The sequence below is a fragment of the Gordionus sp. m RMFG-2023 genome, chromosome 2 (assembly GCF_954871325.1).
Source record: "Gordionus sp. m RMFG-2023 chromosome 2, tfGorSpeb1-WG-v2, whole genome shotgun sequence".
NCBI classification, from domain to species: Eukaryota; Metazoa; Nematomorpha; class Gordioida; order Chordodea; family Parachordodidae; genus Gordionus; species Gordionus sp. m RMFG-2023.
Window position 1 is genome coordinate 38,011,147 of NC_088776.1, and position 19,949 is coordinate 38,031,095.

The window sequence follows — 19,949 nt, forward strand, 5'->3', positions numbered from 1 at the left end:
TTGATGATAATAAATCTAATTTTTCCTAGATATTATTTGGATTAAAAGGATTATTATTTATTTCATTTATTCAAAATTAATATTAGAAATGGAAGTGAGCATTTTTATGAAAAAAATCACTTTATCACCTAACATTTTTTCCTTTCTCATTTGATTATTAATCTCTTTGTAATGCGATACTTTTAATTTTATTTGTTAATTTTAATAACATAGTTTAAAATTAATCAATTTAAAAAATATTGGTTAAAATATTTAAATAAATCATATACTTTGAGTGGATTCTAATGTAATTTGGGTGCTCTCAACAGTGGTACCTTCTCTGGCAGGAGTAACCTCTATAGTAGTTCCCTCTGTTCCACTAACTTCAGTGGTAACAATCTCTGTTATAATAGTAGTAGCTTCAATACCCGGTGTAGTCTCTCCTGTAGTAACTAATCCCTCAATAGTAGTGATCTCTGCAACCTGAGTTGCTTCGACAGTTGTAATTACTCTTATAGTAGAAGCTTCTATTACAGTGGGAGTGTTTACCTCTATTCCACTAACTTCCGAGGTAACAATCTCTGTTATAATAGTTGTGGCCTCGAGACCTGGACTTGCAGCATCTTCCACAGGCACTACAACGCTTGATACAAGTGCCGTCTCTCCAGTAGTAAGCAATTGTTCAGTAGTTGTCACCTCTAAAGCCACTGTTGTCGCAGATGTAGTGGAGGTATTCCCTGCCACAGTAGGAACCTCTGCAGGACTCGCCTCTCCCTCAGTTACAGTAGCCATTATGGAGGCAGTAGTAATCTCTGTTCCACTAACTTCAGTGGTAACGATCTCGGTTATAATAGTAGTAGCCTCAAGACCCGGGCTTGCCACATCCTCCACAGGCGATACAATGTTTAATATAGTTGTCGTCTCTCTCGCAGTAACCAATCCCTCAGTAGTTGTGATCACTGAAGCCACAGTTGGAGTCGCGGATATAGTGGAGGATTCCCCTGCCACAGTAGCAGCCTCTGCAGGACTCGCCTCTCCCTCAGTTACAGTTGTCACCACTACGGCGGGAGAAGTAACCTCTGTTCCACTAACTTCAGTGGTAACGATCTCGGTTATAATAGTAGTAGACTCAAGACCCCTGCTTGTCACATTCTCCACAGGCACTATAACGTTTAATATGGTTGTCGTCTCTCCCGTAGTAATCAATCCCTCAATAGTTGTGATCTCTGAAGACACTGTTGGAGTCGCAGATGTAGTGGAGGATTCTCCTACCACAGTAGCAGCTTTTGATAGACTCGCCTCTCCTTCAGTTATAGTAGTCACCACTATGGCGGGAGTAGTTACCTCTGTTCCAAGAGCTACAGTGGCAACGATCTCGGTTATAATAGTGGTAGCCTCAAATCCCGAGCTTGTCAGATCTTCCACCGGCACTACAACATTTAATATAGTTGTAGTCTCTCCTGTAGTAACTAAGCCCTCACTAGTTGTGATCTCTGATGCCACTGCTGGAATCGCGAATGTAGTGGGGGATTCCCCTGCCGTGGCAGCATCTGCAGGACTCGCTTCTCCCTCAGTTATAGTAGTCACCACTACGGCGGGAGTAGTAACATTTGTTTCACTAACTTCAGTGGTAACGATCTCAGTTATAATAGAAGTAGCCTCAGGACCCGAACTCACATCCTCCACAGGCACTACAACGTTTAGTATAGTTGTCGTCTCTCCCGTAGTGACCATTTTTGTAGTAGGTGTAATCTCTGAAGCCCCCATTGTTTCATCTGTAGCAACGCCACCTGTAGTAGAAGCCTCTGTTGTAGTTATTAATATGGTGGAGGTTTCCGCTGCTACAGTTATAGCCTCCGCAGAAATTATAACTTTTGTCACATTCATTTCTGTGGTAACAATTTCTGTTACTATCGTAGTAGCCATTTCAAGATTTATGGTTGAAGCATCTGTTGAGAGCGCGGTGGATATAGCTTGATTTTCCTCAGCAGAGCTTGTTGTAACCTCTGTAAAATTTTATAGTTTAATTTTTATAGCTATAAATTTTAAAAATTAATTTTTTGTTATAATTTATATCGATAATTTATTAAAATCAATTAATTATCTAAAAGTTCCTATAACCTTTGGAGAGAGTAGTTGTTTCCTTGGTTGGAGATGTATTCTCAGTTGACAAAATTTCTCCACTCAATTGAGGGACTCCTTCTCCACTTATAACTTGAGCTCCTTTTCCTAATTTTTGTAAAATATATTCATTCATACCGTTAAATAAATCATATTATCATTACTTGGCAGTTTCTCTAAAACTACAGTGATTGTTTGCTTTCCATTCTTAGACACACATTTATACAATCCATAATCTTCATTACTTATATTACGAATAGTTAAGTTGCCTTCAATAATCTCCGCATTAGGGGACATTTTAATATTCGATGGGCGAGTCCATGTAACATAGCAGTAACTGTTTTGGGGAATGACAAGGCATGTACATATAAATTCTACCTCTGACCCTAATGTTGCCATGGCTCCTGGCGGTTTGGCCACCATATCCATGTGTCCTATATAGATTAATAACCAAGTTTTATATTATAATGTAGGAACATAAATTTATATAATTTGGATTTGATATCCATTTTAATTAGGAATATCTATCAATTGTAAACAATATATTTATATTATTTACAAACTAAAATAGTCTCTATTACTGGATTATGCGTTTGTAGTGCAATTTAATTTCAAGAAAAGCTAAATAAAATATTTTTTATATTTCAATAATATTTTTTAATTATAATGGAATTATAAATGGCCTTAAATCTTTTTAAATAAATTATTGTACCATTTTCTAAACAAATTTTGCTAAGAGATCTTTGGGATTCCTTGTTACCGAATAAAATAATAAACTAATAGTGTAAAGTGCCAGTGCCATCTGCTAAAAATTAGTGATAAAACCCAGGAATGTTAAATAAGAGATATTTATAATGACCTCATAACATGTATGTTAGGGCTATAACATAAAATATAAATAATTTCTAACAAAAATTTAGATAAATCATGTAAATACAATAGTTAATTACCTATTTTTTAATCCGCATTCTTATTCCGGGTTTTTTCAATATTACGTTTGTTGGTAACATTCAATTAGACATGGTATTATAAAAAATAAATTTTTGAAACCATTTTCTTTTTAACCAAACTAAAATAATCATAATTCATTTCAAAAAATTGAACTAAAAGATATTTTTACTAGTTATCTAATTAATAATTAAATTATATTTCTAAAAAATTAACTCAGTTACCACTTAACTCCTAGTAACTGGAAATAACATATCTATTGGCTCAAATAACGAATCTAATATATATAATCTCCATAATCAAAACATGATCGTTTTCGTATCTTCCTAATGTATTTAAAATTTAAGGAGACTATATAGTGTAATGTTATTTTTTTGTTCTCTACGTGAGTCGAACCACAAACCTCCCGTTTTAAAGCGCATGTTTTAAGCATGCACCAACTTGAATATAATTAAATTGAAAATATTAATTATATATATTAATTAATAGCTGATATTTTTAAAATTCTGCCGCTTATTACCATACTAGCTGACGGGGTTGAAGTAAATTATTTCGTTTGTGTGCATGGTACTAAATATACTTTATTAATAAATTTTATATAAATATTAAAATTTAGGAGAAAAAGATGTAAAATTGTTGCAATGTATACCGTGAGCATGTATTAAAAATATCAAAATTTAAATTTGTGATGGAAATCATATTGGATAAAATTTAAAATAGAGATGCTTTAAGATTTTTGAATTTTAAATATTATGGGTTATACATTGGCCTGAAATTTTTTTTTTGTAGACATAGCCAGGCCTGATCAAAAAACCAAGTCCCATGCAACTTTCATAAAATTTTCCACTTTCATAAAAGTTTGCCATTTATTTTTATTGAATGTCTTAAATTTAATTTTATATTTAGAATAAAATTTAGATTTGTGATAGATATCATATTGTGTAAAATATAAAATAGAAATGCTTGAAAATTTTTTAATTTTAATTATGGGTTAGACATTGGCCTGAAAATTTTTTTTTGCAAACATAGCCAGGCCTGATCAAAAAACCAAGTCCCATGCAACTTTCATAAAATTTTGATATTTATTGTAATTTAATAAAAATGTCTTCTTTTTTTTTCTTTTTTTCTTTTTTTATTTTAAACTTTATTATTTATTCATAATCATTAAATTACAGAGGATTAAAAAATATATATTAAAATGGATATATTAAAAATTAAATATAAAAAAAATAAATATATAATCTATGAAGTCATTAAAAAGGATTATAAAAAATATATATATATATATTTAAAAAAAGTGGGGTATATATCATCCAAGAGAAGAGTGAATACTTAAAAAATTAGACCGGCAAATTTCCAGGGAAATCTGCTGGCGAAGTTAAAATCCTTCATTGGGGTCCTCTGAGATCTGTCTCATTTTTTTTCCTATGATTTTAATGAAATTGAGGGCCTCGTTTCCAAACATGCCTAGGGTATTGGTAACGATAGGAATGAACATAGTGTTGGCGAGGCCAGCGTATTTATTCTTTTTAAGGATTTCTGCCTTTTCGATAGCAGAAAATGAGAGGTTAGACTTGGCTGCAAAATCAACGCAAGTGTAATCCCATGTTAGCGGAAGACCATTAGACCAGGGTATGAGAGAAATACCATCCGGGCGTATGGCGTATTCGTTTGAAAGACCCACTGGTTCGAGGGTAGATGGGATATTAACTTTTTTGAGGGCGGCTAGTAAAATGTTATTGATAGATTTATGACGAGGTTGTCGTCCACGGGAGAACTTGCAGTGCAAGGGATGTGCCTTCGATTCAATGGGCTGACCACAGTCGATGCAGATGGAAGGAACTACGACATTACAGCCGAGGCGGAGGGCTATAGATATACGTAGCTGTTCGCCAGTCATGAGGAGGCCAAGATTGGCGCTGGGGATGGCTTCCAACCATTCGTAGCCAGAGTTTACATTTAGTACCAAATTATTGGGATTTTCCTCAAAGGGCCTGTTCAAAATAAGATATTCAACGGAACGGGCGATCAGAGGAGCATCCCAGTCTTTTTGGGTACTGGAAGCGGGACGGCTAAGGGTGGGAGAGCAGTTGTCCCAAAAGGTGAGGGTCTGTGAGAGGTCAGTATCTGAAGGAGTAGATCCATTGTCGATAATAGATTGAGCAGCAAGACGAGATGAGATAAAGGCTGAGAGGGAAAGTTGTAAGAGGGATCGGATACCAATACCACCAGACTTGCATGGAAGGGTGGCCTGGAGCCAAGATTAATTGGAGAATTTAAGGTTTAATATGTTTTCTAGGAGATCCTTAATTTGGGTTTCGTGGGAAACTAGCAAATGGCTGCATTTGAAGATCGGTGAGGATCTCAGGGCATAGAGGATTTTGGGTATATTAAAATAGTTTTTGATTAAAAAAAAGGATTGATGAGCGGGTAGGAAATTAAAAAGTGAGTTTAAATTAGATAAATTGTCGAGGGATTTGTTTAAAAAAGTTTCGATTGCTTTTTCACCCCCTATCGGTGATCCAAAATGTGTCTTCTCTGTTGATGGCGAGGAATGTGGTTTCTGAAGGGATGGATGTTGTAGGGCTTAAGAAGCAAATCTCACATTTGGGGAGGTTGAGAGATAGTCCTGTTATATAAGAAAGATTTTCGATGATGGGGGGATTGGACATGACTGTGGAGAGGTTGCCGGAGACTATACCGTCATCGAGGTACCAGGAATTTAAAGTGAGGTTAGATATAGATTGAATATCCAGGATTATCTTGTGTATCCCTACAAAAAAGGGCTAGGCCTAAGGGGTCTCGTTGTTGGATTCCCTCCTGAGATTTTATTATGTTGTTATTGTACTTTAAAAAAGTAGGGCTAGAGTAACTGTTGAGAATGTATGTAGAACATTGATAATATTTGTGGCAAAACAAGGGAACGAAATATTGACGTTTGATTGTATTGAAAGCATTTTTGAAATCAAGTTTTAAAACGACATAGTCTGGAATATTATTTGAGAGGGTAATGCGAGCAAGATGGGCCGAAATTTCAGAGTCTCCAGGTACACCAAACCCTAGCTGAAGAGGATACAGGAATGAAGAAAGTTCCTTTATTCGTGAGGCAATGATCTTAGAAATAGTCCTTCTGAAGAACGACCCAACAGCAATTAAGCGGATACCTCCATCCTTTTTTTTGAGGGCTATAAGGCGGGCACCAAAGAGAATAGGAATGATAGGTGGTGGGAGGGGCCCATTAAGAATTAAATTTAATAACCTGGTAAGGTTCTGCAAGAGGGCTTTGCATGATATATTAGGTTTTAAAATGTCTTGGATGAAAATAGCACGAATGCCATCTAGGCCTCCAGAAGAGTCTCTTTTGAAAGATCTGACAGCTTTGATCGTCTCATCAGAGTTGATTTCAGGGGCTATATGATCGTTTTGGCTTGAGAAGGCAAATTCTGAACACATGAAGGGTGTTTTAGAAACAAGGCTTCTAGAGTGGGACTCTGTTTGGAGCTAAGGCATCTTCAGAGGTCAAGACCCGAAGGGCTGAATTGATATTAAGGCTGTTTATTTTGTTTGAAACTATATTAGCCTTAAGGGCGATAGGGAGTGGATTGGATTGGTGGGTCTGAGGTGTAGGGGTTGGAATAGAGTCAGGGTTGAAAAGAGATATTGAAGTTTTAATGTGTTTATATAATTGGATATTTTTATTATCGGGAATTTTAAGGGTGGAATTGGTAAAACTTAGTAAGTTTTTCCAATTTGATAGGTTTGCAGGATTGTTTACTGTTAATAGGATTAACTTGTTAAAGGATTCTGCAAAAAAATTGCGAGCACATCGCGGAATACTATGGTGGAAACATTGGGTACTGAAATATAGGGAACAGCTGACATTAAATACTCGCACTTTAAATAAATATTAGAATTTCTATTTTAAAAAATGATTTTTATATAAAAGGAATGTTACTTATAATACATAATTAAAATTTTCGCGCCAAAATAATTTACGCGGTAAAATAGGTCAGAAAATCCACTATGTGACTGATTAGTAGTCATATGTAATAAAGGGTATGCTCACGGGTTACATTACAACAATTTTACCTCTTTTTCTCCTAAATTTTAATATAAAGCATATTACCTTTCAATCCTGTCATTCTTGACGGGTTATTAGCTAGTATTTTTATAAATATTTATCCAACCTTTTTTAAAATGTAATATTGTTTATATGCAAAGCCAACCTTTCTTGGTCATGTATATTTTTGGAATGGAATTTTGATCTAGCTATTTATATAATAATATGCATTTGTTCAATTGATGTGTAATCAACACAAATTTCCCGGATTTTTTCCCCATTAAATGAGATATTTATGCATAGGGTAGACCAAGGTGGGATCTCAAACATGAAATGCATAACCAGCATATGTAGGATATTTTTACTATAAATTTCAAACAATTATTTAAGATATTACATGACTTGACTAAGGCAATACGCATGTTCGCTAAAAAAATTAAATTATGAGCCTTGTCATTAAAAAAAATGGCGTGGCATTACTCGATCCATTAAAATATGCCAGTTTTTCTCAAAATCTTCCACTATATTATATTCTCTAAGGATCGATTTAATATGCAAAATGGAAACTTCTCTAGACTTCATAATTTCTATGGTTAAATACAATTTAATAGTTGAAATTGGTCTTAGAGTAGTAAAAAGATCGATTCCCTCACTCAAAAATTTATTTATTATTAACTAAGAATAAAATAATAATTATCGACGTATCCAGAATTTATGTAATGTGGATGGGTCGCTTTTTTCGCTATAAATTTTATTGAATAGTTTTAGGCCCCCATTTTGAAGGCCTTTGGCTGGATTACATTTTATTGTACATTCTTTTTTAAAAAATAACTTTTCTCAAAAATTTCAAAGGCTCCGTATTGATATGCCATTTTTCACACGATATCAAGCTTATTTTGAGTTTTTGAGGCTTGTATGACTTGCGGTTTATTTTTTGAAATAAACATATGGTTTAATACATTTTCTAAGATGGTCATTTTGCTTAGATACTCCATTGCTTAACCGATGAATATTTGAATATAAGCACGCGGGGCAGCATCATTTTATAAAAAATATTAACTCATATACTATTTTAAAAAAATATTGCTTATAATGACATATTTTACTCATATTTTGGTAAGAGGAAGGGGGGGGGAGATTGCCGGAGAGTTTTTTAATCTAATTATATTTTCAAAAACAAGCAAATTCAAAGGGGTAAATCTCCCCCCCCCCCTTCCCTTCCCGGGGTTACGTCAATGGTATATATTGAATGAATTAAACCCTTATGTAGTTATTTGATATTAATTTAAATGGTTGCAAAATGATATCAAGATACTAAAAGAGTTAGTCTGCGTGATTGCCCGTCTTCTTTTTATGGCATTCTTGAATAGTAATTTTTTGACTAAAAAATATTGGAATAAGTTTACCTTTTTAAAGTGTATTTTAAATATATTATTATCTTTTATGTCAAAATATATATAAAAAAGGGTCCAGGCTGCCTTTCTGAATAGAATTCAGAATTAAAAACAAAAATAAAGACTAGCAAGGATGCAACCTTGACCCTTCAAAGACAAAATATTTTACTGTTAATCCATATGATAAAGGATGTATGTTAAGAGATTTATTTATATCACAATTTGAATGTGTCCATTCAATACCTCAGGCATAGATGTAGTCGAGGAGATTTTTCTAAGGGAAATAATAATTTTTATTATAGATCTCTGGCTATGTTATATTTTTATAAAAATAAATATCATTTTTTTAAATTAATATTTCTTTTAAAAAAAATTCGATAGTCGTTTTATTTTAAAAAACTATAACTTATATTATTTTTGTTTCCATATCTTGTTTATAGTGATATATTGTATACATTTTTGTGGTATTGATAGCCTAAAATGATATTTGCAAGAACAGGTAAATTTCAGAAGCGATAGCCCCTCCCCGGTCTATGACCATGGATACTATTTCCAAAATATCCGTGTTTTTACTTTTTTTGAATTTTGTTTAAAAAAATCACACTGCTATGATGTGATAATGTTAGACATTTTATAACCTCTTTTTAGAATAGACTTTTTAAAATGGATCTATCCCCTGCCATGACATTAGTTTCCCAGTTGGGAGGGGTTGTATTGTCTAGCCAAATCTTATATAATAATTTTTAACAAATAAAAATATCTATAATTAACATAAATATTACCAAATAATGTCAAGCTTACAAATTTATACTCATTTAGTAAAATTTGTAATAATACTCAATCATAGTATGTATAAATTGAGTATTCCGAAATTTTACCTCCTGAAACTTTATTCCAAAGTTACAAGCCTGCAAAACTTCTCGTTGAACTAATAAAAAAATATTTTATTTAAAAATATGGTCTGAAAACTGTTTTTGGCCAATATTGGTCAAATATACATTAGACACTTAGCGATAAATATTACCGATAGAATAAAAATATGATAATAGTAAACTCAAGGAATGTTCAACCGTGGAGATTTTTTTAATTGGATGTAATATATTTTAAAAATACCTGAAGTAAGGAGTAGGTTAGAGAGATATGGGTTAGGAATAATTAAAGTTTTGAGAGATACGGGTTGGGGTTTAGACATATTAAATTTTTAATAAAATTTAATCATTTTTATTAACTACCTGTTAAATCTGGCAGTCATATGATTATAAATAAACGAATAGAAATTTAAATCAGTGGTTATAACGGCAATTTTCTTGAGTTGGACTCATATCTCAACCAATTAGGATACATTTACCAAAATAGTTAAAAAGTTATAGTCATTTACTTTTTTACCCCGTTTATCATACCATCTCGGCCTCTTCTACTATAATAAAATTAATTGCCAATTTGTGTTTATTTAACAATATTTAAGGTTGACACTAGTTAAACAAATTTGATTGTATTATCAGAAAATATTGATAATTTATTCCTTTCTCAAATCTATAAAATTTTATTTAATTAATTAAATAGTTGAAAAGCTTATTTTTAATAAATTATATATATAATTTGTGATCCATAATCATATTTTACTTTCACAACATTTGGTCAATGTTGAATTATTAAAATTGAATATTTATTTGAATTAAGATCTGAGAAAACGCAAACGTAAAGAAAATGAATGAATCAACACTTGGTAAACACCACTTCGTTTTGAAATTATCTTCCCTTACAATTTTTATCGAATTGCTTCTTATAAATCCAGATATTGTAATTTAATTATTTTCCGCGCAGGGTAGGCTTATATATTTAGGTTTTTTTTATCCAGGCATAATCTAAAATATAGGTTCCACAAAAAAATTGGTGAAATTCTTGGACCACCGCATTATGAACAACTGCGTTGCCAATTTACTAGATAATAAAATTAGTTATAATTGCTGCTGTCGTTTCCTCTTCTTCGGGAATTTGGGTGTTTCTTAATTATATTTGTAATTGTTTTCTTTAGTGCCTTGGGAAAAACTGACGAAAAACTTTGCAATGTATAAAATACAATTCAATATTATATCCATCTTTTAAATAATATTTTAGTTATATTTTTGGAATGTAACAACAAAAGTAATTAGATACTTCATAAGTTACTTTTTAACTTTGCAATGTATAAAATACAATTCAATATTATATCCATCTTTTAAATAATATTTTAGTTATATTTTTGGAATGTAACAACAAAAGTAATTAGATACTTCATAAGTTACTTTTTAAAATATGTTTAATAAAATTTAACTTAAAATCGTTCTTTTTTTAAAATTTAGAAAAGATAATATTGCTAGAAATATATTCTAGCATTTCTAGAAAGCCTTGATTTTTGGTTTTGAACTTAATAATTAATATAATTTACATTAGTTTTTCTATAAATTTTTATACATATTTTAAATGACCAAAGAGTTAAAGGCTAAATTATCTGAAGTTCATAGAAGAGGTGTTCCAAAAATGCTAGAATAGATTTCCTGTAAAGTTTGATTTTTGTAATTTAAAAAAGCACTCAAAAATGATTTAAAGTTGAAAAAATAACACATTTACTGAAAAAAACTCATTGACACTAACATGTATAATAAATATAACTTCTCATTTACATAAAGCGCTCTTGAGAACGTTTGTTTAGTCTTGGGAAGTTTATAGAGAAAAGTAAGAGCATTTTTATCATAAATTAAAAACAATTATTTCTTTATTTAAATTGTGTTATCATTTAATTTCCTTTGTGCAATGTAATTAGTCTTTTGAAATTTAAATGTAACTTCTGAAAAAGATATAACTATAGATCTAACTAGTTATCTATTTTAGGATGTAACTAGTGACTTTTTACAACATTACATTTTTTTAAAATAAATATCAAATATGAAATTATGTCATTATTTATTAAAAGATATAATTAATGTTAAAACCTGGTCGAATCGGCCTCGGTTTAGCTGGCCTAATCGGTCTGGGAGTAACTGGTATTGTCCTGGGGCTAGTCGTCAGATAAGGAGGAGATTTTATGTATTTCCCCGGATAAAATTTTTGGTACTTTGCAGGATAAGAATATTGTCCTGGAGTGTGGGAATATGTGTATCCAGATTTAGGATACCCTGGAGGCTTTATGTATTTCGTAGGGTCAATAGCCTGACTTGGCCATTGAAAATTGGGATCATAAATCGTTCCTTGAAGGTAAGCTTCATCTCGAGTAAGAGGCCTTCTGGAAGAATCTTGCAACTGATCAATGGTTTCTTGTACGGGATAAGAGTATGGTTGTTGAACGAAATATTTGGGCTGATAATGATTTTCTTCATCTTTATTATTATATTAAATATTTTAATTATATTTTATAAAATAAAATTTTGGCCACGTCTTCATTTAATTAATTAACTTCTATGAGTTCAAAAAATGTATATAAATATTTATTTACCTAATAATTATCTCTATATTGGAAAAATAATAAATAAACTTTTCTGAAAAAATTGAGGGTTTATTAGAATCCCAAATTTGGGGTGACTAATTTATTGTCAATACCTTTCGCTCACAAGGACCTCTAATAAATAAAAAAAACTATATATATATAGTTTTTGACTAATTAATTTTACGGGTTGATAAAATTATCCAAATGATTTATCGGGGAATTATAAGAAACGCTCAAATTAAATTAGATAAATTTACAGTGATAATATAAATAACAAACTCTGAGAACTATCATATTCCGAAGTCTGACTACCCGCGCTAAGTTGCCTTAACATAATGGTGAGTGGCATAATTTTTGGATCAGACATACTGCAATCATACAAACCAAAATCATCTTGTTGTAAATTGGGTATCACAAGATTCCCTCCATTGATTTGAGCCTGTGGAGGTAAAGACCCGTTTCTCTTAGACCAAATAACTGCTTCTTGTCCCTTTTTGGAAGAGCATTTGAAATGGGCAGTCTGGCCCAAGTATCTTTCCATCGTTCCTGCAGGATTTACGTCCAAAGGTAACATGGCATATCCATCTTTTTGTTTTCTCTGGTTATTGGGTATTACATAGTTATTGTTGGTATTTTCATTGCTTACGAAATTATTACGTTTTTGAATACGGTGAGCATCTAAATAAGTATGATGAGTAAAAAGTAAATTAATATTTATTTATAATATTAAGTATATTTTTGAAAAAAAAAGGATTTGACGTGCGAATTATGAATGATAAAATTTGATACAAAGACTCTATCTGTGGAATTAGTGGGGATTTAGAATCTCTCGAATTAAATCATTTACCTAGGACAATTTTTTAAATTGGAAAAAGTCTCACTTGACTTCAGAATATGTAGAATATCCACCCTATAAAATTCCGACAATTAGATATAAAAATACATCTTTACACCAAAAGATCTTTTATGCTTGAGAGTTAAGAAGTTATTAAATGAACCAATTTTGAGAGAAATTAATTCAATAGATAAAAAGCCAAAGATAGGTGGCCAGTCTACGCCTATGCCCATTTAACACACATTTCCCCTAATTCCAATATATTCATATTTATATGTATAGACTTTTTAGAAGTTGCTATTAAGGTATCGATAGTTGAAGTGTACCATTAACTAATAGCACTGAATCATATTATTATCCTACCCCAAAAAATAAATAAAATTCGTAATTACAACAATTGCTTTTTAAAATAATTATTACTTCTAATTCACATTGTTCAGGAATTTTAATAAACTAACCATATATGCGAAAATTAATTATTAATGTTAAAATATAAGTTTAACCCAACCAAAAGGGGTCAAAGAGGAGTATGGAAGGCGAAGCCCACTTGAATATTCCCCTTGGAAAAATGTTGGTTACTCTCATCTTTAAAATATTCCTTTTAACTTAAAATTACCATTATTTATCTCAACCATTTATAAAATACATATTAGAAAGTAAACTCTGGAGAGTTCCTTTGATTTTATACGATGACATTAAAAATTAACAAAACTTTTACACATTGACCGCATTGTTAGGAACAGCCCTTCTTTTCTAATTTTGAGGAAGTTTTACTGTTTTATATTTATATAACATAATTAAAGATATATTTATAGATTTCCTTCAATATTTCTTAAAATAAAGATAAAAGGATTTTTACAAACATTTAACCTGCACGGTGGTAATATGTGAATATGCATATAATTGATGCTATGGTAAAGTAATGAATATTAATGTCACCCATTTTTTAAGGAAAATGAAATATGACTATATTTAAAATTATTGGTGTACGAGTATATTAATTGTTAGATCACAAAAAATAGGAATTTATTAATTAATAAATATATTTTTTGAATTATTTAAATTTTCAAAAATTTCACGAATTTTTTTAAAAAATATTCCAACAAAGTCTTGAATCTTATATTTGTTTATTATCCAAGAGCTAACATTTTCTTCATATTTAAATAAAACTCTAAATAACTAAACTTAAATTTTTATAAAAGAAATGATAGTATGTATAATTATAAATAAAATATAAGTAATAACAAAAATAATCATTTTTGATGTAAATAATAATTCATCTCGATTTATATGAGAAATTAATATAATATAATATTTGATTTGTTTTGTTTTTTAATATTATTTTTTAATTCTTTTATTTATCCGAAAAAAGATAATTTTCTAATACTAACATAAAAGAAATATATTATTATTTTGACAAAATACAAAATTTTGATAAAAAAAAGATGTTAATTGACAAGTGATAAAAATGAGATATTATGAAAAATATTTTTAGAATAATTAAAATTAAATTATTAGGGCTCAGTTCCAAATTTTTTTATTATTATAATTCCAAAAATATTCAGAACCGCAAGACAAAAATAGAGAAAGCCTATAAGTTAAGAGTGCTCTATGTGAACTATTCGTTTCAACCTGGTCTTATTTAGCCCATTTTCGGTCACTGTTTTATGATAAATTATTACAAAAATTAGTAATCTTTTCATCTACTAATATCAGACTTATTTATAAATTCAAGTTCAAGATCAAACATGTTTATAGTTTTTCACCTTTTAAAAAAATATTAAGAAAAAAAAAATTTTTTTTAAAAATTGAATTTAAATTTCTTAATTACCTTGAAATCGGGTGTATACTTATTTATATTTTAATAAAAAACAATGGGGAAAAAAAGAATTAATTATATTTTTTAAAAAAAAGAAGAAAAAAATCTGCTTCAAACTAAAAGGATATTGTTAATGAAAAAAAATAAATGAAATAAAAAAATGTTTGTTAATGTGTCATCATCATAATCTTAGATAAAGATTTATTTTTCTTTGAGAAATTATAAATTATAATTTTTATTTCGTGCTACAAAAACTCCTAATTAAAAATTATCTGTAAAATATATTTGACAAATATTTCCTTTATTATGTAATATTATATAAAAACATTTTTTAAAAAAAAAAATTATTTTCTTGATATTATTCATTTAATAAACACAACATTTGATAGTCAGAGTTCTGAAATGATCTATTATCTCGTCTTTCAAGCCCCGGGCTTGATAAATGTTCAACAAATCTATCATTGCGTTTCTGAAAATCCTGCATTGCGGTGGGTCAACCCATAATCTTCTTAGGTGAGAAGATGGAATTTCGTCGCTAAGTAGAGCTTCTAATGTGATCCGAGGAATTTCGGGCCCGATTTTCGTAATGTTGCCCGAGGTTTCTTCCAGAACATCAACTCTATTTGGTTCTTGAACAAAAGACTCTGTTTTTACCATGATGGAATGATCTTTTATCGTTTTAAAAGGGAATATTATGAATTTTTCTTAATTTGGTTATTTCATCTTTATATTTTTATAACCTATTAATATGTTATGCACAACAATCATAATAAATAATGATTCTTAGTTATAGAATAGCTTCTTGCATTATGAATAGTTATGTTAATTTTATATATTAATATTATTATATATAATATTACGCCCATTTATTATCCAGTAAAACCAGGGATATGAACCCTTCGACAAAAAAAGGTCCAGGTCCGGGTTCGGGTACAGGAATAAAATTTAAAAAAGAGACCGAGTTCAGGGAACATAAAAATAATGACTTAAAATAAGATTTTTTTCATTCATTTATTATTATACTTCAATATATACTTATTATAATTCATAAATGTAATTTATATTTTAAATGTTTTATTCAATCGCATAATCATAATATCTTCTAAAATATTATCCTGGAGATTTCCATGTAAATTAGACAATATATATTGCAACGATGAAAATTCATGTTCATCCCTTACCTAAAATAGATAGTTATCTTTATAATTATTGTATTTGTGTCGCCGGTACAACCATGAAGATTCTAGATAAGTTATATAATTTTGGATATATTGAAGAATTTTCTTCCAGAATTTTAAAATATTTTGTATCCTTATTTATTCTCTTAACTTCTTAGAACTTTTCTATTAAAGATGCAATAGGCATTTTTTGATCCTCCTTTCTATCTGATAATTTGATTTTTTTTTCTCTATCTAAAAGTAAAATTTTAAGATCAGATGTTGCTAACATAATTATTATTACACTACAACCAGTAGATATTGTCTTACCTCTAATATATTGTAAATAATAGAGTTTTGCGTATGCCATAAATCCTTAAGATGGTCTTTAGCCATTTGTTTTTGCTCAATACTCAATAAAACTTGATATCGAGGATCTAAATATATAGAAGCGTATACAACACTATTTTGAAAATATTGTTGCTCGAATTTTCATGTTTTCTAATATTTCATATAAAAAGGACTGTAAATTTTTCTAAATCTAATCGGCATCTAATCCATATGTCATAAAAATAAAATAAACATAATTCTGATTGTAATCTTAATATTGTTATTTTTAAAGGAACTAATACACCAGTGAGGTCCTTTATTTGTCACCAATCATCTTCCGCCAAAATGCTATACATGCTCAATAAAATCATTACAGAGATCTTTCAAGCTTAATAATCGTTCTAGCATCATACAAATTGAGGACCAACGTGTTGTGCACTATCATTTAAATTAAAATATTATTCCTTGCACTACAAAATAACCACTTTCAAAATAATCAACTTATTTCTATAACATAGCATATTAATTTACATAATAAAATATTATTACCAACACTAGAAAATAATTTATGATATCAATCTCTAAATAAAATGGAAGTCCAGGAAGAAAATTGAAAGAAAAACGCAAGATAAAATAAATGATTCCACAAAAAAAAGTTAATAAAATTTAAAAAAATTTATATATTTTTTTTAAAAAAATATTTTTATTTTAAAAATTTTTTATGACATTTAGAACCCTTGGATCTTCTACTTTTAAAAAGGGTCCGGGTTCGGGTACAGCCAAAATACGAGAGTTCAGGGTCCGAGTTCGGGTTCACATCCCTGATTAAAACTATAAGATATTGTTAGCCATAATTAATTTATAGATGTTATCTTGATTTTATTTGTATATTTGCCAAAAATCTAGGTCGGAACACTGCTCGCGACACAAATGCTTTATCTGGCAATATTTTTATCTTTTTTTAAAAATAATTATATTATCGGATAGTAAATATTTTAAACTAATATATATTTACATTATTGCTCTAATGGTATTAGGGAGAGTAATATCTGAGAAAATTTGACACTTTTATAAAGTAAGAGTGAAAATTATTAAAGATTTATATATCAATCCCTCAACTGTGAGATGCTATAGATCGCTTTGATAGCAATATAATGGCTATTAAAAATTGTGACGTTCAAAAATCACTACATTTGAGGAATGAGTATTTTACTCATGATTATCTTATATCAGATCATTCAATATAACGACAGGATGACCAATTGTTTCAACAAAGATCTGTTCTCTTTTAGAATACATTCTATCGAATATTCCTTCTATAAATAAAAATATCAATATTTTATACCTTTATTATTCACACATTTTTGTCAGTTATAATTGATAATTCAATAAAAGTGAACTTGGATAGTAATGTAGGAATATATTGTAATATATAATTTATACATTATGAAGTATTATATTAGGCAATTAGATATGGTTATAATGATTATATATATTTATGATTGATATAATATTGGGTGAGGTTTACTACCTAACACCCATAGCATCAATTATATATATAATTTCCGCATTCAATTCCATGTGATTAACAACTTTGTGAATTTATATATTAAAGATATAATAAATCTGTTAATGTATAATTTAATATAAGCGAAGCGGATTAGTTTAAAATTGAACATTTAATTTATCAACAGCAATGGGATATAACCATATTTAGCTATTAATTAAAGTTTGACGGTTGTTGTGTTAGTTTCGAACAGAATCAAAAGCTTTCTATCTTAATTATTTTCAAAGAACAATAGTTTGGAATGAAAATATTTTAAGCTTCATAAAGGATAAAAGTCCAGGACATTTATGTCCGGGATTTCTTTGAGGTTTAACTATACCGTAGAAATTTTGAATGAAAAGTAATTTTCATTTTTATGCGCTTTGAATATAACCTCTCACAATCCTGTTATGATTACTAACTGGTATTTACTCATTATCCAGCAAATGGGGGAAAGGACGATAGGGTTAATTAAATAGACTAATATTGTTTTTATATTATTAGAATAATTTTTAAGCCACGCCTAATTGTCGCCGCGCCGAATTGTTGCAGCCCTGAATTAACACGCTTTGAGAAATTTGTTTAACTTCAAGCTTAAATTGAGATTTGAGTTTTTATTTAGATTATAACTTAGTTATCTTTTTGTGGTTGGTAAAATCGATTAAAGAATTAATAAGTTAGGCTATAACATCTTCGCAAACCAATTATTTTAGAACTTCCATATTCTCTATTCTAGCATGCCATTTTTTTATTTTCTCATTTTACCAGTGATTTCTTCCCCATCATCTACCAAAAAGATTAAAGCAATAAAATTTAATAATTAAGTACTACTTAATGGTTTATATAAGTTTTCAGAATTTATGTTTTCACAATCTTGACTCACTTCACGCTAATATATCAAATAGTTTTCATTTTGTTTATAACCCAGTTGATTTTTTGTAATTCGCTAAACATCGAGTAGTTAATAAGTACTAGATAATCTTTAAATATTAGCACAAACCAGATATTTTGTGTATGCTTGATGCTAATTTTTACTTATTTAGCTAATAACTTTTTTTTCTTTATACTGACTATAACAGATTAACTAATATATAATTAGACACAATGTTTTAACGTATTTATCTTATATACAATCTCAGCACTGCTTTTATTATACTAAACACCTGTTTAATAGGTGCTGATGATAGCATGTTATAAAGCCAAATTCGAGTTGATTTTTAAAAGCGATTCAATTAAGATTTTAGCCAAAATAAGATTATATAGCCATGAGATTCGGTAAATAGAGGTCCAATTTTTTATGGCATTATTGAGCGAAATCTCAAGGCTTACAGAATATTAATTTGTTAATCAGGTCATTTATAAAAGTTGACCCAAGTCTGACTTTTTAACAACTCTATTATTGGAAAAGTTTTCGTTTAGATCGTAAAAGAGAATTTATTTATACAAAAAAAATATATATAAGTAATATTTATTCAATGTACAAACGTAAAACAACTAAAATAGTATGTCTTAGTTCAAAATATGTTTAGCCTGGGCTAAAGAAAAATAAGTTTCAAAGTTACATATTAGTAATTTAAAGTTATTTATTTTTTATTGTGTTAAGCGTTAATATAAATGCCCATTTAGATAATGACGGTTTAAGGAGATAATGTTATGATATATTAAATTAAACTTTGATATCATGTAAATTGGACATATTAAACGTTATTTATATGATATATGTACACATATTATTTGAGAGAAAAACACATATATTCATTATTAAATTTTTATATCAATAGTTAACAATAAAAGACTTTATTCACATTCTAAAATACTATTACCAAAGACAATCGACTTATTATTTTATCATTGCAAGGTTCTCAACATCAACACTTGTCAATACATATGACAAACCAGAACACGGCCCTATCCTTCAATGAATTATAACTATCGTTTTAGATAATATTTATTCATTCTTCCTACTTTTGTGCTAGCTATATATGGTGAGGTGCTGCCTAGTATGTTTGTGTCTTAATAAAATATATTTTAATAGATAAGCATAGGAATATAAAATAATTTATATTAGTTTGGGAGCCAACCCCCGAAAAATATTTAACTGCCCCCCCCCTCCCATTCTCACCTGAATAAATCCTGGCTATGACATTGTCTTCTCACTGTCACTACCTCCTGTCCACTATCAAATCAAAATTAGCAAACGGGGAAATCTAAATTAAACCCTTCTACCTCCTCCAGCTTCAATAACTATCTTGAATCATTTCTAAATCGGGTTACATTATTAGGGAGGTACCATTTAT

General features: G+C 29.6%; 1 protein-coding gene across 1 annotated transcript; it reads right to left on the minus strand.

Annotated features, from left to right (window-relative positions):
* Positions 1-431: 431 nt before the first annotated feature.
* LOC135924310 (uncharacterized) lies at positions 432-15,276 on the minus strand. The gene is made up of 7 exons (XM_065459364.1): positions 15,000-15,276; positions 12,245-12,643; positions 11,475-11,858; positions 2,265-2,534; positions 2,101-2,208; positions 529-1,985; positions 432-470 (listed from the first exon to the last, which is right to left on the minus strand). The coding sequence occupies exons 1-7, from the start codon at positions 15,274-15,276 to the stop codon at positions 432-434; spliced, it is 2,934 nt and encodes a 977-aa protein (XP_065315436.1).
* Between the last annotated feature and the right edge of the window lie 4,673 nt (positions 15,277-19,949).

Coding starts and splice junctions, on each gene's coding strand:
- LOC135924310 (XM_065459364.1), bottom strand. CDS start 15,276: ATGGTAAAAACAGAGTCTTTTGTTCAAGAACCAAATAGAGTTGATGTT. Junction 11,859..12,244: donor GGAATATGATAGTTCTCAGA/GTTTGTTATTTA, acceptor ATAATAATAAAG/ATGAAGAAAATCATTATCAG. Junction 2,535..11,474: donor ACCGAGGCCGATTCGACCAG/GTTTTAACATTA, acceptor TAATCTATATAG/GACACATGGATATGGTGGCC.